This window comes from Thermobia domestica, chromosome 3 (assembly GCF_964235325.1).
Source record: "Thermobia domestica chromosome 3, izTheDome1.hap1.1, whole genome shotgun sequence".
NCBI classification, from domain to species: domain Eukaryota; kingdom Metazoa; phylum Arthropoda; class Insecta; order Zygentoma; family Lepismatidae; genus Thermobia; species Thermobia domestica.
Window position 1 is genome coordinate 14,280,375 of NC_137456.1, and position 21,883 is coordinate 14,302,257.

Here is a 21,883-nt window from a genome sequence, read left to right on the forward strand (position 1 = left end):
GAGAGAGAGACCTCATCTTAACCCCTCTCACGACGCTTGGTCACCGAGAGAAACCTCACCCGCAAAAGCCCACGACGCTTGGTCACCTGGTTACTATCTTAATCTAACCCAATATATTAGAGGAACTACTTATTATAATCTTTATATTTGAGAAGACTTTTTATAATAAAAGGTGAAAGGAAAGTCCAAAATCCCGAGTACATTAATTGCTCTACCCTTATAAACTGAAAGAATTTTACAATATAATCTAAAATCATCTACCATACTTGACTAAATATATATTTGATTAATCAATACTCTTTAACATTTATGTCGACGATTTATTTAAATTTTGTACCGAGATGATTCAATTAGTATCCAACGCCGATGATAGTTTAGTTCCTATGTAAACAACTAACATGGAAATTGAACCAAAAAATTTGTTCTTTTCAATCACTAGTTTTCTGGATTACTCAGCTTGGATTTAAATTGGAAAAACACTAAATTGTTTCAAGAAGAAGAAGAAGAAGATACGTGTTGGCAACATTGGTGTTTATAAAGTGCGGGTGGTGTAGATTTTTAACATAGTCTGTGGTTTTTAAATGCTTATTAAGTAAAATGAATAATGTTAGGAATTCGTTAACTTCCACTTTGCAGGAACAATTAAATTGTTGCAGACTATGCCTGTCAAAAAATAGTATTACGGTAGATGTGCATAGTGAAAAGGCAAAATCAGTAAATCTCCTTAAAAAGATAAAGAACAGTGTTTCACTCACAGTAAGTACACGTACACAGCTGCATATTACGTGTGTTCTTTGAATAGTAAAAACGAAATAAAAAGAAATTGAGGTAAACAGATATGAAGATAGCTCGCTATTAAGCGTGCAAGTTTGTTTTTGGCACACCATTCGAAATAGTGTTTAAAAAAAATACTCGCTAATTTCTTATTATCCTAAATGATTTGTGGTAGGCGGCATGAAAATATCTTATTTACCATAAATAAAATTCAAGGGGGTCATCACAAGCAATTTTTGAAAAATTACAATTCTTGTACGATTTGCGTATACCTGTGGTGTCCTGATGTGTCATAAAGTTACACTGCAAAACATAAACTAATCTTTGTTAGGTGGACACTAAAGCACGAATGCTATCCAACCAAATCAGAGCAGGTTGAAGCTGCTGTGTGTATTGGATATATTTTATTTGGAATTTGAAGGGACATGAGTAATCGTATAAACTTGTATGTTACCATTCTTGAAAGCCAATGCATGTGAGTTTGTCATTACTTGTTTTAGAGGTGTAGTCGTTGATGATAATATGGGCCCTCAGAGAAATTGCGTAAGTTTTATAGTAGTACTTTACGAGAAGGTTCTACAACACTGGTCCCCTTATATAGGTTAGTAGCCAGATTGGTTTCTTTCTGTATCAAATTTAATATTAAATTCATATAGTATTACCTAGCGAGTGAAGGCGGGTTAGAGCCCCGCAGGGCACGTTGTTTTCTGTCTTTATTACAGCTAAATGGGAAGGTCGACCTGTGTTCTAGAACCTTGCCGTACTTTACTTTTCATGGCTTGATCATCGGAGCACATAGAAATTCAGGGAACACTTGAATAAACACTATGTGGGATCTCAGAAAGTTATCCGTGCAATAAGGAACTTTCGAAAAACAGGAAATTTGAAAAATAAAAATAATAATAATAATAAACTCCTCATGGTAGCCTCGACAGTCTTGTTCCCATGACACAATTCATCGTGAAGTAAACAACATACAACAGTGTCAAAACACATCTACCTATTGATTGTCTCAGGAAGTGAATGTTCCTCGTTGCAGTGTCCACAGGGTTATGAGACAAGACCTACACCTGTTTTCCGTATAAGATACAGGTAGCACGGCTATTTGCCATTGAGCAACACCCTATGGCAACTGTACACAAGCACTTCCAAGGGCACCTCATTTCGGATATGCTGATCAGATCTATCAACAACTGACTATTTTTTTGGTGTTTCCTGCAGGAGATAATATACACCAACAAACTAGAAACAGTTGATGGATTTAAGGTATAAACTAGAAGAAACTGCAGCCATTTCAGTTGATATGCTCCACCGGAACATTCTGCAGCTTAAAGACAGAGCCCAGGAATTTCTCGTTATAATGGTGGCCATAAGGGCATGATTTTCAAAACTTAACGTAATGTTCAACATTGTTTGCACTAAAACTTCTTACTTAAATGTATTCTATCATTATGGGACTGCCTATATTAACTAAATATGTTTGTTTACATAGTGCAATATGAGACTGTTGTCTTGCGGAATGGACCAGCTGCATACAGTGCTAAATTGTTACATTTTACCAATGCATTAAAAACTAGTAGAGGCAGGTTAGCGTAGAGTAGTTTAGGTAAGATTAGGTTTATTTTCTCTCCGGTTCCCTTCTGCAACACTTAACCGCTTTTGTTTTCCTTTTATAATATGTACAACCGTTTCATAGCATACCAATTTGCTGGCTATTGTCAATCTGTACGTAGTTATCTGCACATACATAATAAAATATGGTTGTTAGTTGATATCCCGCTGAAATAAAATGAATTTCAAATTGTTAACTGAATAGTGAAACAGTGATGCAGGTGCAGTTTTGTTGCACCACATTTGGGAAAATTTATAGGTAAAATTCAATATTTTACATGAAAAAACATCGTTTTTAACGAACATATTTCTGTTGGCAACAGAATTAAATACAAAGTAATACATCTGTATTTTAGGTTTACAAGTATAGAGTTACTGGTGTAAAATCATTACAAGTGCTTTACGATGAATAAAATAAGTGAGTGCATATGAAAGATAGCTCTATTAGATTATATTTTCCACCGGTGGCATATTTCTGAACAGTGTACAGAAGGTGTATTTTATATTTATAAGTGGTGTGTTCCTAGTATGAAACCATGGCAAGTGCTATTGAAACTCGTATCATTGCCAAAGCCCACATTTTCCCACTACCCTAGCTTTCGTGCATACCCACCATCGCTGACTCGCCTGCTCCCTTCAGACGCATCTCCGCGCAACTGCGCGAGCCCACCAGTTTCCCCTTGCCCTTACTAGGTTATATAGCATTAGTGCTTTTTAATGGCCACCTACCAATAGGTTGTTTGTGTTTTTTGTACTGTAGATTTTATGCTGCACACCTGAAAGCCTTATTTATACGCAAATCGTAAAAGAAGTGTAATTTTTCAACAATTACTTCTGGTGACCCCCTTGAATTTTAACTATGTTAAGTGAGATATTTTCACGTCGCCCGGTGGAAACCTTTTAGGTGACAAAAAGAAGGAAATTACTGAAAGAATTATAATTTTTCAACAATTCTTTCTAGTGGTGCTCCAAAAATAACCTATTCAGCAATGCAAAAGGTTGTAGCACGTCTATGACTTAACCCTTCCTACTTTAACTTTAACCGATCTCCTTCTATATGTACGAATAAAACATATAAATACATTACACCCTATGATAAGTAGGCGTCTTTTATATATATAGCCCTCCGTTGCGTACCATTTTTATTACCTGTTTCGTCGCCACGAAACATAGTAGATATTACTATAACTTTACCATTTGTACGCGTCATTGATGTTACTATACGGTCAGTGGTTCGATCCTTGTCTTGATACCTTACAATGGGTAAATCTTAGCATGGCTTTTATTCAATAGGTAAAGCTATTTATATTACTGTACGAGTGTCTCAAGAATAAAGAATACCCTTTTTGTAGTTAAGACCACGCTTTAGGGAAGAATGACTGAGGTGAGTGGTAGAGCGTTCACCAATGGTGCATGAGGTCCCTGGTTCGCTCCCAGCTCGAGCCAAGTGAACTTTGTGGTGGACAAACACCATGTCGTGGTTTTGGGGGGGGTTCTCCCGTTTCCTTCCATTCATTTCTCATCATCTTTAGCCTAGCCTGCATAACCGTGGTACATAAAACTGGGAGATTTCATTTTCTTTAGGGCAGAAGGTTCTTGGATCGAACCTTTTCAATGACGTGAGTTTAGGTGGTTCCTAAAGAACCGCGTTTCGGTACCTTTATCTCTTTTAACATATTTCAATAATAAATTAATTCATCGGTAGTTGTCTGAATTAAAAACACCTATCCATACCATCTTTGGAACTATAAGTCCACACGCATACAGTACACATACTTAACCTGTTTGTTGTACAATACGCGGCAAAAAACCTGCAACATGAGGATGTAAGTTTATTGTGAAACTACGCCTAATAGCACAGAGAATGAACATAACGTCTAAGTGGAACGAATCACGCCAGCATAAACCTTGGCCTCCTCCCGTGCACACTTATTTTGGGGCAAAAGACTTCGTCATTTCACAATAAACTTATATGCTCATGTTGCAGGTTTTTTGCCGCGGATTGTACATATGTGCTGTTTTGCATACGATTTCTTTATACTTTATTCAGTCATCGTGCAAATGGTATGCAACATTACAATGCAGCACAATGTACACATACATCAAGAAATCTTACAACACTTTTGATAACATAAAAGAAATTTTAAAAATAGTCAAATGTACATACAACAGACAAACTTGTTATCGAAATTGACACAGGAGCTCCTTCGTGGCTAAGCGGTTATTGTACGCGCCTTTGGCGTGTGAGACCTGGGATCGATTCCCAGCGAGAGCTCATGTGGTTCTGATTCCACATTAATCAATAGGTCCTGTCTCATATAGCCTCGCTGCTGAAAGGGACATTAAACTTTAAATCAAATTAACGAAATTTACACAGTAGCGTAATACTTCGAATAGCTCATTTTCATGAACAATCAAAAGAAAATGTGATTTTCACTTCATTTTCCAGCTCTTTTCAATTAGATAAAAATAGATATTGTAAAATAGAAATTTTACAGTTTAGTGAGATTATTGTTTACTTTCATATCGGATAAACATATTAAAACTTGCACCACAATAATTTTTACTAAGGCGAATTTTCACTTGTGAGTGCTTTTGGAAGAGTCCATTTCGGGTGATACATTTCGAAAAATATCGATGAACAACTTTTCTGAAATATCATCTCGCACTGTTCTTCGCTGTTCAGCCACCAAAATACAGGGTTTTCATAAAGTCTGGACGGATTTAATTCGCTTATAATTTACATAAAAATGCTCATATTGAAATCAAATAAAGTGCAAACGGTGGCGGAAGGATTAAATTTTTACCTGTAATCTGCACCAGCTCAGTTCATTCACCGCCACACCTCAAACTGGGCGCCATTTACGTCTACACATTCGCGTAGGCGGCGCTGGAATCCACTCACAGCGTTCCGCCGTGTTTGATCCGAAATGCCACAGAAGTTGAACCGGATGTCCAAATCTTCATCATACTGATCCTGGACTATCTTGATTTTGTAACCTTTGGCCTTGATCGTCTTCTTGGCTATCTTAAACACGGTTGTATGTGGAATTCCGAGTTCCATGGACCGTCTAGGAATCGACTTCTGTGGGCTGTTGAAACTGACCCTTGCCCTCCCTCCCTCTCTCAACGTGTTCAGAGTTGCCGCTTATCTAACAGTGCTGCCAGGTAAAAATTTAATCCTTCCGCTACCGTTTGCACTTTATTTGATTTCATTATGAACATTTTTATGAAAATTATAAGCAAATTAAATCCGTCCAAACTTTATGAAAACCCTGTAGATGACGTTGGTCTTGGACAGGAAAGAGAAGTTTATAATTAGGAATCCACTGTAGATCGTTTCTTTGCATTTTGTTTTCGTAAAATGCATTCAGTAAAACTTTTTTTTTTTTTTTTTTTTTTTTTTTTTACCATTTCATTCATTTCTTACAATCATCGTCTCCTTTAGCCTATCCGGCATAAACGTGGGACGTAACACTCAAGGATTTCATTTCATTTTTCTTTAAAGTTACTGTTTCTTAGCTATTAGTGTTTTCGTCGTCATATACCTAGATACATGGAATATTATCGAAAGTTCACATTTTGATAAGAAATAATTGTGCGAAATGTTAAAAGAAAAGTGAAAAAACACTGTTCCACAGATTTTAGGAAGTATTATCTAACAGTGATATAAGCAGCCATTTTTTAGATAATTTTAGGATAGTGGTCACAAACATGACACCGAAAAAGTTGCATTTCCTTTTGTTTTAAAGCTATAAAGGAAAAAGGGAACCCCAGCCGAGAAAGTCAGGAAGTGTATGCATTTTTGCAATTTTCATGACGAAACTTCAGTATGTTCAGTTTTTATTCACACATCCTAGACATTCTTTATAGCCGCGTATACTAGAAACTTTATACTATTCTTATGGGCAAAATTAGAAGGAAAATGGAAAATGCTACGAAACTGTCAGATTTCGCGATACGTTAAAATAAATAAAGTAAAATAAAATCATATTATTGAAGTAAAACGTCCTTTTAAAGGTCGTTATTGCGGACCATGAACTTATTATTAATCTTTAACACAGAAACATTTAGTCTTATTATTACATTTTTATTTATTTATTTATTGAGATGAAAAGTATTAGAATGAAAATAAAATTATCTTAATTACTGAAGCCTGTAAATCAATCAAACGGTTTCCATTGAAACTAATTCGAAAAGTTATAATAAATAAAAAATGACATTTGCATCTACTTTAAAAGTACCTATTGTCATTATGTGTAGATGTCTTATTTAATAAACCAATCCCCGATACTAGAGTTCACTTCCTCCTACACTCTGTTAGAAGGGTAATGTTTGGTCAGTTTCTCAGTTCCCCAATTCTCTCACGACACTGGATCAATATCGAAAAATCTGTCACCACTAGGAATAGATTCCGACAGCATGCATGCTAACTGTAAATACATTTCTATAACAATTAAAAAAAAAAAAAAAAAAAATCTAAATTTCCTTCGTGTGTTGTCAAGACCAATTATTATCAGTAATTTAGCATAAAATTCTAGATCACCATTCAAATCCCAGAATTCTAGGTGGATTCACTTTTTTTTTTCTTTTTTTTTCACCCTAGCCGGCTCGAGACGATGGTTCACCTGAGCCGAGTCGGTGTCTCATCTCAACCAAGCCGGCTCGAAATTGTTCGCTCAGTTGAACCGAGCTAAGCCGGTTAACATCCCTACACGAGTTGGCACTGGTCTACCGGTTTCCGTGAGGTTACAAAAGTCAAAGAGCGTTTACTGCATTCATTGTGAAAACCCAGCTGGTGTCGGCAGCGTGGCCAGTCTTCGATCAGGGACCGGCAAAGTGAGACCATTGTGGTGACCACACATTTTCCCTAAGTTACGGGTGTCAAAGCCACAATGATAGGCCCTAGTCTTTACATTATCTTGTGCCACGGATTTCCTATTATTATTATTATTATTATTATTATTATTATTATTATTATTATACAGTTTCAATGTTATTAGATAAGTGAAACTCTACTCGGCGAAGAGGTATCCTTAAGGAAGAGTAGTAAAATAAACAGCATACACATACACATTGAATGGTTCAAGAAGTCCATGTTCCTGTTAATAATGCATAATCATACTTAAAAACTGAACATGACAAATTGAGATCATTGTAAAATCGGGTAAGGCATGCCTTTTGGGCAGAAACAGAAACGAGCAAAATTAAGTAATAATTTAATATAATTATACTCTCTCTTTCTCTGTAGGTGTAAATACTGATACTTGTGGCCTCACTGTTTTAAGGTATGCTATATTTCACTTATTTTTCAGATCGCAGAAAATGATGTACTACCAAAGTCAATATGCTATCTGTGTATATACAAAATTGAAAGCTTTACTCAGTTCAGGAAAAAGGTATCGGAATCACAAAAAATCCTGAAGTCGTATATTGAAGCCGATAAGATAGAGCAAGTAGTACTTCAGCAAGGAAAGGTAAATATCCATTATTGTGCGAGTATCTAATTCAGTTAAGCATTAAGGATAGAATCTTTCTTGAAGGATAAAATCAAGAGCGTTCGATTTCCGTAGGCGAGGTGTTTGTATTATTGCAGTTCAGATTTTTCTAACGCTCATTCTGTATGTTGCGAATGTTTGGAAAACCCAATGTACAGTGCGAAATTTTGAAAAATAGTGTGTTTAATGTTTACGAAGTGGTATTCAATGAAGTAGTATACGTAGGGCTTGCTTGACGGTAGGGAGCAAATTATCATTTAGTAATGCATAAAGTTTTTTTTTTATTATTATTATTATTATTATTATTAACATGAAACAAAATGGCCAATTAAAATAATATTTTTCATTGTAAATATTTCATACGCGGAAGGTGAGAGAATAGTCAAAGCATCCAAAAATAAAAATAACATGAGGCCAAGATTGTGTAAACTAAAAAATAAACTTTCCCACAACAAGCTATAACATAACACCTAGCTGACCTCAATATGTGCATCTGTAATCTAATCTATTGTTGGCAAAAAAAGTTAAAAACAAAATATCTGGTGATGTTTTGTTGGACAAATACACGAATTTTACAAAACTAAATAAAAAACAAAAATAACCTTTATACTTGTATACATAACAATAATATTTATCAAAAAAACTAGAATTTAAACATTTTTAAAATTCAAAACTAAAGTGCCAACTAGTTGTAACAAACAAGAACATTTACGAGTATAAAAAAACATATTTTATAAACCAAGTAATTATTCTTTTAAAATCATTCATTCGGCTTCCACCATTTCGAATTCACTTCGTTCCCTTCAGAGCTTCAACATGAAGTCTCTGAGTAGGTGTCGTCAGAACATTAAATATAAACTACTTAAAAAAAAAAAAAAAAAAAAAAAAAAAAAAAAAAAAAAAAAAAAAAAACCTAATGTATGGTATAATATAACAAGTCAAAATTATTTATTAGCAATTTGCATGCTTTTATAGTTATTGTATGCTTCTTTCTTTAGTACCGTAATATATTTGTGCATTTAACTTATATGTAATTGCTTCTTTTATTCTAAATATTAATTAATTACATTATGCATTATTCTTATTATTTTTATTCAATCTCTTCTATTCTACTATCTGTCACATCTAAATAAAATGTCATGAATCATTTGAGTAATGGTCTCTATGTGACAAGCAATACACTATTTCGCCCATTCCTGCCTAAATAATTGCTTTAGTGCGTAATGTTGCCTATTGTATGCATTTTCTTTAAAATAACACTTTATTAGGGAAAAATATGTAATTTAGTATTTCAAGAAAAGATTCCGCCTCTTCCGAGAAATATAAGTGCTTTTTGCAGTGATAAGATGTCATAGAACTTTAGACTACTACTAAGTGTACTGATAAAGTGCTGTAAAACTTTGGACTGCTGTATATACTGATAAAGTGTATAAAATTTGGCCTGTTATGTGTAGTAATAAAGTGCTGTAGAGAATGTATATACCAAAGACTATACATAGAATGTAAGGCTATACATAGAATACATGTCAAATTTGGTTTATATATAAAAAGAAAATATTAAAATAAAGTATGTTTCTATATTCTTTGAAAATTATCTGTGACTTGAATTTATTTTTTAATTGTATTGAGTATTTATCTTCAGTTACATTTTAATGCCTTGTAACTTCTATCTTTTAAATTTTAACTGCCTATTTTCCATCTTTTAATGCCTAAACAACCAGTCTCTAGTAATCACAAATGGTTGGTAATTTATATCCATAGCGTTCCATATAGCGAAAAGAAGAAGTGGTAGAGATTATTATTAAATAATGACTCTTTCGGAGAGCTAAAAGAAAAAAAAAAAACATAAATATTTATAACAAAAAAAAAAGTACTAAGGGAAAGTTTTCTAACGAAACAATTTTGCACGAAGAAAATATTACTTTACAAACGAAAAATGTGCAGAAAAAAATCAGAGGATTTGGCGTGTAAAAATAAGTTTAAATCGGTTATTTCTCCTTTCATTAATATAATGATAATACAACCGTTACCGATGGTCTGAGCATAGACACTCGTTTTGTCCAAGCTCAACAGCTTGGTTGTGGTACAAACACGTGGTCTAAGAGTGGGAGAGTGTACAGCTGGGAGCGGTCTGGGTAGGTTAGTGGTTAACGCATCAGGACGGTATGCCGATGATCCTGGGTTCAATTCCAGTCCAGTCATGTACTTTTCATTTTGTGTATTATTGATTTCGCTCTACAGAGGATTTGATGGGTAAAAATAACTTTAAATCGATTGTACCTTTGTTTCATTAAGATATGTATGTTTAATAACATGTACAATGCCTGATCAGTAAAGAATGATCATAAATGAATAAAATATAATTACCTGTACTAATCCTTAAAATGTTGATGGTCTTTTTTCAAAATAGTCTTCATTACATGCAATGCACTTGTCCCAACGTTATTGCCAGTTATCAAAGACGTGCTGGAAGCCATTTTTGGACAGATCCTTCAAAGTCACCTCCACAGCTTTCACCACTGCCCCTGAAGATGCGAAACGCCGTCCCCAGAGATGTTTCTTAAAAGTTGGAAAAAGAAAGAAATCACAAGGTGCTAAATCAGGGCTATATGAAGGATGGGGTACACACGGAACAACGTTGATCTTTGCAAGATAGTCAACAGAATTTCTGTACTGTTCTTCGCGTGTCACTTCCATGTTGCCTTATTCGAAACTGAAACTGGGTGGGCTTGAACGGTAGCCAAGGTCACATTCGTGGTGTCATGGCCCTCAAATTTGCTCGATCTATTCGTCACTTCTTCCACTACACAGACGTGTTTCGTTTTCTATGACTTGCTGTTGTATTCGCCTCATAAACACTGATGATCAGTTTTTATTGATCGCCCTACGTACTTCTTGTTTCGTGATGATGGTGTTGTATCAGGTACAACAAATTTTGTGCGGAATAGTAATTGGGTCTTGAACTCTGCTCTGATCTAAAACTATCTGCTTCATGGTGTCAAAATTTAGCTGTTGACCTGATTGATAACTTAAAGTGAACCCTCTTATTAGAACTAGTCATATTTGTGACAGGATTAAACACTTGTAGGGCACAGTTCGTGAGTCTACCAGTAACATACGTCTTTATGCATGTTCACGATATGCTTCCATCTCATCCAGAAGTACGTAAATGGAAATCGTTAGCCCTCCTAACTTCTGGGTGAATATGATAGAATCGGTGTTAAAGTATAAAATCGGTTCTTGAAAAAGTGTGTTCACGTTGTCCATAGGTATCACAGGGTTCCATCAAGTTGTTGAATTTTTGTAGCGTTTTTCGAGCTGAGTGTTGTTGTGCGTTAGCCTTTTGCAGCAGGGCGCGCTTTCTGTTCAACAGCGCAAGGTATTTCTAGCGTAGTGCAGCATACATTCGCTCCAATTGTTCGCAACAAAGGTCTTTATTGATGGTACGACCGTTAGGAACAAACTTAAAGCGAAATACCTTCTGGCAACACCCAGAGCATAACTTTTTATGATAGAAACGGCTCTGAAACTTGGCCCTCGCTGAACAACTGTTTTTGAAGATTAGAATTTCGGAAAATGACTCACTTTTCTTCACATTTGACAATCCGTTTCTGGAAACGCAAATGATGATAACTTTGCAGCAGCTGTCAGCACACATTCACTATCCTCTGGACCTGAGCTGGGATATACTCATGTGGAACAATGCAGGAGCTCCTGATGGGTTTTCGCGAGTTTGTGAAGATAACTCTGTACAGTGAACTGAAACATGTTGCGTTGGTTTAACAGTCGTTGTGTGCCTCAATGGCGTGTCGTATGACCTCAGAATCTTATTACCCTGGGCCACGGGCGCCAACAGAGTGGGGCAATTGCCCCTCCCTGGATTTTCGAAAGAGGTTAACATTTATAGGCTGTTATATTGACAAAAGTTTGCTTTTAAAATCAACATTCAAATAAATGATTAGGCGTAACAAAACTTAGTCGAACGCATCCCCAAGATTTTAGTCCACTCCCTTCCCCTGTGTGATGTTTTACTTTTTTTTTTTTTTTTTTTTTTCAGTAATGATTATATTCAGCCTGATGAATGCAATGGCAAAATATTTTGAATGATAGTATCCGTCAGTTGAGTTGAAAAGATAATTTCTCCCTTTGTTGTTTCTTTTGAAAGCGTGAAGTTATACTATGTGCTAAAATAATTAAGTTTGATATGAAGGATTATGCACACACGTCTCTTAAGGTGATTGTGTGAGGGAGAGTGCAATATATGCAGGGCGCAAAATTTCAAAGTTAGACGCACTTGCCAATCCAAAAATGATGGTCATCAGTATCTATCACGTACAAATTATGAGAGGTCTCCTCCGCCCTTTCAAGGCATTCTTTGGTTTGACAAAGAAAGAGATTTACATCAGGGCATAAAATTTCAAAACCAGACAAGTAGATTCAGGATAATCAATTTTGAATTGAGGGGGCGAGCCTAACAGTGGTCAAACCCACATTTTTAAAAATGGACAAAAATCAAGTTAAACACATGTGTTTTTTTTTTACAATATATATATATATATATATAATGTACAATGTATGACACATTCAACCACTTGTGGTTGCTTTAGGTATATTGTACAAAAAGCACATGTTTTTAACTTACTTGATTTTTCTCCATTAAAAAAAAATGTAGGTTAGACCACTGGTGCGCGCACCCCCTCAATTGGACAATTCATATACATATTCAAAAATATCTGTAAAATATCTTGTGTAAGGCTCTTTCTCTATCTACACTAACGTATCAGTTGTCGATTGAGTTCTCGGATAAAAGTCCTTAAGTGAAGGATTATTAATGGAAATTGTCATCAAATCATCAGTGTCAGTCTTCAGTAAATTCCTGTGGGCAGTCTTAACTCTGTTGAGACTGCTAAAGCCTCTCTCATGTGAAGCATACTCACAGGTAAAACTGCACAAAATGTGATAATTGGAAGCAGCGAAACTCGTAATCAAGTTTTCACTGTAAACTTTTTTTCAGTGTCTGATTCAACGTCAGTGAAGAAAACAAAGTTCATATTCTACCCACTCTGTTAAGACACTCTGCGAGCAGGAAAGGAGGAGCGAATTACAACTTTGTGAAGACTTCACATTTGGTATTTTCTCTCACTCAGTGACAGTTATTTTCGTGCGAAACAGAAACTGCGCAGTCCTGTGAGTTTAGGGAGAAACAATTTCTACTGAACAATGGTCGCCAGCTCTAAATTTCTAGTCGCCATTGGCGACCTGGCGACCGGAATTTTGGCCCTGATATATATATATATATATATGTATAATATGTTTGTGTGTGTGTGTCTTGCCCCCCCCCCCCTTGGAAAAAATCCTGTGGGCGCCCATGCCCTGGGCGGATCTTCAGTATTTTTACAACTTGTACAAAATTTCTGGAATAACACGTTGCTGTGTTGTGATTCATTGTACCTTCCCCTTTTACATAATAAATATTTTGGGTTGCCGCCACATCGTTATGCGCGAATTGGAACGCATACAGTAACAGTTCACGTATCAGACGTTGTTGAGCATTCATCGTCACTGCCACTAAAAACGGACTGAAAATATTGACGGAGTGGAGGCCTCCGTGTTATATAGTCCTGCTTGCTTGCCACACTGTCTCTTAGGCCAATTTGATCTTGTACTTACGGTCGATCACGGCGTACACAAGGGCCTGCTGTTTGGGTTGTGGAAACAATACGACTGTTCCTTGTATTTGTTTCAGAAAAATACAATATAGATCAATAGTTTAGTAATGAATAAACATTAAACAAGTGTAGAATAATTGTAGATTAACGCTGAACGATTAGCGGAGTCTAACCGCGATGACCCACTTGCCAGCAACATAACTACCTTCCAGCTTCTGACGTTTTATTCTTCTAGATTGAAGTAACCAGATAGTCCAATACTTTTGTTTGTTTGTTTGTTTGTTTGTTTGTTTGTTTATATTATGATATTGTTCCACATCCAGTCTATTGGTATTAAGTGCTAGTAGAATATATTCTAATGAAAGGAGAAAACAACCTATTTTTTTTTCCCCACACCCAGAGTCCTCTGTAGGTTCGAATTCTATAACACAAAGAGTGAAAAAATGACTGGGTCAGCATTCGAACTCGGGATCCTCAGCATACCATGCTAATGCGTTAACCACTACGCCAGGCAGTCCGCTTCCCAGAATAGCCACTCACTCTCGAGGCCGGTGCTTTCATCTCGGACCCTGTGGATTGTAACCACCGACCCCTGCTGTGATTGATTAACCCTGCGTCCATATACCAAATCACAACCGTCATAAGGTGCTTGGTACATGGACGCAGGATTGTCCAATCACAGCAGGGGTCTGTGGTTACAACCCACAGGGTCCGAGATGAAAGCACCGGCCTCAAGAGTGAGTGCCTGTTCTTGGAAGCGGACTGGGTGACGTAATGGCTAATTTCATTGGCACAGTATACCGGAGGTCCCGGGTTCGAGTCCCGGTCCAGTCAGTCACATTTTCACTGTGTGTGTGCTAGTAGAATAGTTTAAATAATTAAAGAATCTTATCTGAACAAGGAAGGTAATGTGGTGTAATTGATAATTTTCTTTTCAGAATGAAAGTACCACTCACGTATCATTGGTTCCTGAGAGAAGTGAGAGTACCAGTTCTTCGAAGAGATCCAAGGACTCAGTGTCTTCCGCAGAACACAGTGTGCGAGTTAAAGTTGAAAACTGTGATGAGGTTGCTACAGAAAGTGATCAGGGACTGGAAGAGATGGCCTGTGATAGTTCAAATAATTGTGATTCTCATCCAGACGAAACAGCAGTTGCAGCCAGTAGCAATATTGGGCAGCCAGACGTAGAGAATGACGTAAGGAATGTAACTGTCAAATCAGAAATCGTTAATAACGTCAACGAAGAAGTAACGTATTCTATTTGTGTCAATAGTGATATTTGCAAAACGGAGTTGCGAGATGATTCTGATGATGATGTGATCGAAGTTTATGAACATAATGATATTTGCGAAAGAGCGTTGCGAGATGATGATCCTGATGATGATGTGATCGAGATTTGTAGGAAGAATATGAACGTTGTTCAACCAAAACAGGAAAGAATGGAAGTGAAGGAAGAGCAAGCTGATAATGAAGAAATAATATCTAATGATGCAGTAAATTCCTCAAGGTAAGTAGTATTATAACGTATACACGAAAGACCTATTTGAAACTACCAGGGGAAGTCATAAAGTAAAGGGACTTTCGAGAAATTGTACATTTATTCTAATGATAGAAAACTGAAACATACCAACGTTTCACCAACTTTTTGATTCCGTCGTAAAAAAAAAAAAAAAAAAAAAAAAAAAAAAAAAAAAAAAAAAATTTTCGGGTGCACCTGTAACCGCATAAATAACTTCTTCATTGGTTGCAAATCTTCTTCCCCTGAGCTTTATCTTCAATGGTCCAAACATACGAAAATTGCTTAGAGCGAGGTCTGGACTGTATGACGGGTGTTCCAGCAATTCGAATCCGAACTCCTTTATTGTTTCGGCCGTCCGTTTGCCAGAATATGGCCAAGCATGCCTTCTGCTGCACTGACAATTCTTTCGGGACCCACCTTGCACACACTTTCCGAAAATTTAGCCTGTCGTGTAAGATGGAATCCACTGAACCATGACTGAAATGTAAAGTATTGGTGATTTCGTCCTTATCGACAGATCGACAAAGGAGCTGCCCTGTTTAATGGTCTACTACATTCAACGACTAACACAGGAATAAGAGTGACACGTTGCATAGAAGTGTTGCGGACAACACTAATTCAGCGCTGGATACTAGCAGTGTTACCAACCCTAGTGCGTCTCTTTACTTTTTGAGTTTGCCTCGTATATTACCTAAGTGTTTTACAATGTTAACAAATGAAAAAACAAGTGCCCAAGTTAATTATAAGTAGAGACTGGATGTTCAGGCACTAAAAGAATGGAGAATAGACAGGCAAATAGGTACTTATAATTTAAAAGATAGGCAATAAAATAGCCATTTATTTAAAAATAGGCAGTGAAATAGAAACTAAAATCAAACCCAAGTTAATGAAAATAAAAATTCAATGACACCAGCACTGTAACTCGAATTTTTTTCCTGGAAGCGCAAACATTAACTTTGTCCTAAACTATGAAATTTTCCCTCTACTCCAGAATTGAAAACGTTAATAAACTTTTCTTTTGTTACTTCTAGAAGACCCGGTTAGCGCTGTACTGAAGTAGGTCTCAGATCACTTTATGCTTCATTTTGGGTAATTTATTTTGTTCAGATGATAGGGCAACAGCAGCACCTTCAGTTAGTTTCAGTTCGGTGGGAAATGGTATGATGTGCGCATTCCAAAGTTTTACAGATTAAATCAAGTGGTTAATATTACACACCTTGAATTCATAGGAGATATACTTTATCTCTGGGGGTTCCTAATAGGAAACATTTTACTAAGATGGACCCAATTTACACTATCATTTCATGTTCCATATCCCATTTTACATCAAATGGAGTAAGAAAGTTTTATGTTGAGTGGGCCACCGTCGAATGGTGGAGAGCTTAAATGGGGAGAGTGAGTTCCTTACTTCCACAAGCTACGTTACTGAATGACACAAATATCGAAATAAAATGGTAAATAGTATTCAAGTAAGTTAAAAATATACCTGATTGTTGTTTCTAGAAAATATATTCTTTTAAAGAAGGAAGCATAAAATTGTTCTGTATATATTTGCTAAATAAATTATTTACTGCATTTTGTCACTTCCTATAGCTGTCCAAATTTTCTGAGCAATACCCACATCAGTTATCTCGTCGATGGTCACATAAATAATTTTCCCTAATAATTCCCGTGTATCAATGCCTACATAATTTGTACGCAATGTTGACTTATTCGGTATCGTTTTGCTTGTGTACTTTGACAGAAAACATACACGACGAGACAAAACGTGTGAAGTAATCAGTGGTGTGTTTTTGATTCACGGGATTTTTACTTATCATCTGAAGATGATTTATGTCTAGAAGTCAAACCATATTGTGTAACGGAATATAATTTTGCACAATTCACTGATTTTTCACAAAGTTACAATATAGTATCAATCAATTAGTTGTAAATATATCGGAACCGAACTTTTTACAGACTTGTTTAATTTGACTATCAGAAGTGTTGCTTCGTTTAGCATTTTGAACGGTGGGGAAAGTTTATTTCTTGGATTCGAAGCGCATACACACATACAACTTTCCACGACCTATCACAGGACATACATTACCAAAAAAAGGAATAGTTGATGCGAATCACATTCAGCCATCACTTGCAGTGATGATCTTTTCATATATTGAGATAGAACTTGACCTTGACCTGAATATTAGTTAGTTTCTCTTATGTTTAAACTTCTAGGAAGCGATAGAGTCCTTTCTTCAAATAAGAAATCTTAATACACGTCATAATTACTATCATGAAGTCCTGTTTTGAAGAAAATACAAAGAATAGACTGTTTTTGGCATTTAAGCAATAAAATAGACAATATGGAGTGATATAGGCAAAATAAATTTTGCTTAAATTGAAACAAAAAGACGTCCTTCAAATGAATTTCAGCATGATCAGTTTTATCATATCTGTCATATTAAGAAATAGGCATTTTACCTAACATACGGTTTCGAATTAAAAGCCTTCAATATGTACATCTGCATATTTGGTCAAGTGGCACAACGTTGTGCTAATCAAATTACTGCCATATTCGACGAAGCATGTCTGATGTGGCTTGTTCTCGCAATTATTGTGCTGCAATCGTGGAAAGAAAGGAGGTAATAGTGGTACTTAAACTAAATTCCAAGGGAAAGCGACTGGCGTTTGATTCGCTGAACAGATTTACCTTGAGAGATTTTCGGCATATTTGTTTCACAACCAAAATACCTTCTGCTGATTCGCCAGTTAAAAAACGGTTGCTTAATTTCCCTGAAGTAATTGTAAACAAGCTGCCGATAACATATTTCAATACTGAACATCTGCTCTTCGTAATAACATTGTTACACCTATATAGTGTAGCAGAGTAGTTTTGATTCCGTACCGCGCCATCGATGACACAAAGAATACACAATCGGATAACAGAAACGAGAGTAAGGGGAAGATGAAAAACCTTTGAGAAGCAAAACACAAATTGTGACGCATAAATTAAAATTGCTTCTTTCTTGTCAAGCTATCTGGCACGAATTCTTTTTAAGTCTGATTTTTAGCATTGCTTTTATCTTCTTATGATGTTCCCCATACTAGGGTGACATGTATATTCATTTTCTACGACTTTGTGATTTGAGATTTGTAATTATCACAACTGTCTTCACTGTAGAACTTCTTTTAACTCTTTAGGATAAGTCTTATATAGTTTGTTTCATTTTGAAAATACAACTTTCGTTAAAAGATGTTAATGATAAAAAAAAAAAAAAAAAAAAAAAAAAAAAAAAAGTAAAGTCCTAACAACCAAACCTAAAGCGATATCCTAAAGGTACATGGGTAGGACTTCTTTTTCCTTTCTCTGGGGTCCACGCTTGTAAGATACCTAGATGATTAAACAACATAAAAAATCGTTCAGAGTCGTCTATTATACGGCCGGAGTATTTAGTCAAATGTGGCATATTAAAACATATTTCGGAGCCTGATTCTTCCATTTGGTGTATTTGTTCTATATTTTCATTCTACCAAGTGTCCTTCCCAATCGATTGATAGGCATATAAAGGTACCTGACAAATTAATCTCTACATGTCTAAACCTCAATAAGATAACTCAAGAGATGTACCTGATAAAATCTAAGTTCGGTTTTTCGATAAAAAGAGCGTCCCGTAGGAAGAATTGTTCAATCACTGTACCAGTTCTCTCGAATAGGTACTGATTGAACCACTCGCAGTCACCCTGTAATGTCGCTAAACGCTTCTACCAAGTAATATTTCTATGTGGGAGGCAGTTGAATCAAAGGTACACGAGTTCTAGTTTCTTCACCTATTTTTGTTACAAATGCATTAAAAGTTTATACAAATTGTGTACAGCGACTTCACAGAATTGAGATCAGATAAGATCTTTGAATGTTTCTCTAAAGATCGTTGTGGAGTTTGATAAAATGTGTGTCTCTAGCCCGCAACAGCCGGAGAGAGGTTGAGTGAGGAAGGACGTCCTGGACCACAGCAGACGGAGAAGGTATGGAAATTTCTCTAGTCCACAGCAGCTGAAGAAGGTAGATGAAATTGACCAGTCCCCAACGCAGACTAGTATCGTCGGAGGTCCTGTGATGTCTTCTATATCCTCTTTGTGTGTAGCAGTGGTGTTGGTGTTCCTTTTCAGTCACGTGTCGATACCATGAAAAGAGGTGTTGTCTGGATCGGTTGTTACTTCATGCACGAGGAGCTAGTGATCACATGAAGGGAATATTACAATATTGAAGGAAACAATTCTCTGAGATTAAATTAATTATTTTGATCGGTTTATTCGACAGTTGATTAATATATTTTAAGAATTTTAATTCGATCCGAGGGGAAGAAGTGAAATCTAATGCAAAAGTGAACAAAAAATTTCCCGCTTCGCTGGGTTGAAATAAAACGGCAACGGAAGTGTCACTGTTCGTCTCAGTGACCCCGAAAACTATGGATTCGACACTGATATCGGTCATTTTCGATCATTTATATATACATATATCCCTTCCTCTCCCCTCGTCCGTCAAAGTGAAATGATAAAAGCCATTCCAGGCCCGAACCTCATCTATGTTGAAAATTTGATGGGGATCGGTTGAGTGGTTGAAGAGTTACAAAGTCACAAACATAAGCACTTTCACTTTTATATATAGATTTCAAAATCATACAGATGAGTTAATTTCTTTTATTAAACTTTTGTCATTGGTTATAAACCTAAAAACTGTAAAAGATCAAACATGTGATTGGTCATGTAATTTTTTAAATATTTTTTGTCCGTGTTTTCTTGTCTCCTCAAATATCTGAAATTAATGAAAGTCTTTATTAAGAAATTGATTTGTCACCAAAGACTGCAATTTGATATCACCATTTTATTTTATTTTATTTATGTAAATGAATATGTAGAAATATACATGAAGATAGTGAAATAAGAAGTTCCCAAAATGGAGTATAACTTTTGCAAAAGTCTTGAACTTCTGAGGTTTTTCCCCCCCATTCTTTTGTGTTTCCTTTTATGTTCTTTTGATCAGATACTAACGAATATTTGACAGGTGTACAACAGGGTGTCTATCGGTCACGAAAGTCATGAAAAACTCACAAAATCAGAAAACGGTCGTGAAAGTCAAGAAATTAGGTTCTGGGTCACGATTTTTCTTTTTTTTTTTTTTTTTTAAATCTGTACAAATATAAGCACAGACTGGAAAATTTTGTTCTTTAAAACATCAAAATTCACCTTTAGATGTTTATGGTCGCCTTTAGACGCTACTAAATCGCAGGTAAAGCATTCTTCTATCGCATGCATGAAAATTCGACCTAAGTTGCACCCAAATTCGCTCTTGAGAATGTTAGGAAATTTTATGGTTTGGTAAAGAAAAGGTGACGAAAAAGCCACAAAATTTCATTTTGGAATTTGAGTAGACACCCTGTACAAAAATTAACTAATTCTTGAATCAGATGGTTTCATCACGAAACAAAGATATAATTCGGGGGCGCGTTGGCTCAGTGGTAGAGCGTTCACTTCTGGTGTGTGGGATCCCTGCTTCGATCCCAGTTCGCGCGAAGTGAACTTTGTGATGGACAAACACCGTGTCCGTGGGTTTTCTCGGGGTTCTCCCGTTTCCTCTCACTTTCTTATTCCACCAATTCTACCATCATCATTCACGTCCTTTAATCATCGTCTCTCTCAGCCTAACAAACATAATCGTGGGACGTTAAACTCAAAGATGCCATGTCATTTTCATAAAAATACACCATGAGCATAAAGTCCTGCCCTTATTATAAAAAAAAAAAAAATATTACGGAATAACCGTTGGACAGAATAATGTAAATTCTGGTCCATTACATAGGTTAATATTACAAGTTTTTTTTTTTTTTAAGAAGCAGGAGAAAGCGCAATGCATGCTGTGGTATCACGAAAGCAAATCGCCCATCAGTAACATAAGTAACGTAAGTGGTCTTAAAAAAACTTGTAATACTAACCTATGTAACTGACCAGTATTTACATTATTATGTCAAACGGTTCTTCTGTAATAATTTTTTGTAATCAGGGCAAGACTTTATGCTCACCCTGTATTACTGTATCTTAGACGAATACGCCTAACGTTATTGATCTTATTTGCTATGCACTAATGAAATTAACTTTATTTTTTCGTTTCTCTTACTTTCAACCCTAACTAAGTTAACTTTCGGACTATACTATTTTTCAATACTGATTAAACAAAAAATCAATTCAATTTGAATCAGTCTTAGCAATACGAGATATTGCTATGTTTGTTATTGTTATCGGCTATCAAAATTTTTAGCCATACTTCACATGTCTAACCGCGAGAAATTTCAAGAGTGTGTTTAGGTCAGGAGTGGTGAATGAACACCAGAAACGCAGTTGGTTTGTAAAACTTCGTGCCTGTGACACAAAAAGTTAGCCACCGATCATATACATGTTCTGATTAGCTCCTCAGGAACACTGTAGAAGCGGGTCATCGGAAAAGTGTTCGTGCAATTGTTGACGCATACATCATACTACTCTCTTCCGGTGGCTTCATGCAATCAATCAGGTGGAAAGGGCTACCCAGAGTTGACACGGGCCAACAAGGATCTCAGTCTGAAGGTGTACAGTCCTCAGAATATGTACGGAATAATCGAAAAAGTTTCCTACATCGACTTGTCACTTCAGAAATAAATCTGTTACTATATAATCTTAAACGATAAGGACGGTGATTGGATCATGATCAACGTTTGTGGTGACGCTTTCCAATACCATCCCTCCACCAACAGGAAGTGTTGTTAATGATATGGTGTGGTCATCAGTTTTTCTGTATC

At 36.1% G+C, this 21,883-nt stretch overlaps 1 protein-coding gene across 2 annotated transcripts in view; it reads left to right on the top strand.

Moving 5' to 3' along the window:
* Positions 1-518: 518 nt before the first annotated feature.
* Positions 519-21,883, top strand: part of LOC145682421 (uncharacterized) — a 41,724-nt gene continuing 20,359 nt past the window's right edge. Inside the window, exons 1-3 of one of the 2 annotated variants that reach the window (XM_081754051.1) lie at positions 519-756; positions 7,701-7,862; positions 14,491-15,059. In XM_081754051.1, coding sequence (XP_081610177.1) covers positions 598-756; positions 7,701-7,862; positions 14,491-15,059 — 890 coding nt within the window. In that variant the 5' untranslated portion in view covers positions 519-597. The remainder of the gene's footprint in view (positions 757-7,700; positions 7,863-14,490; positions 15,060-21,883) is intronic. The other variant, XM_081754050.1, reaches the window with a different exon arrangement.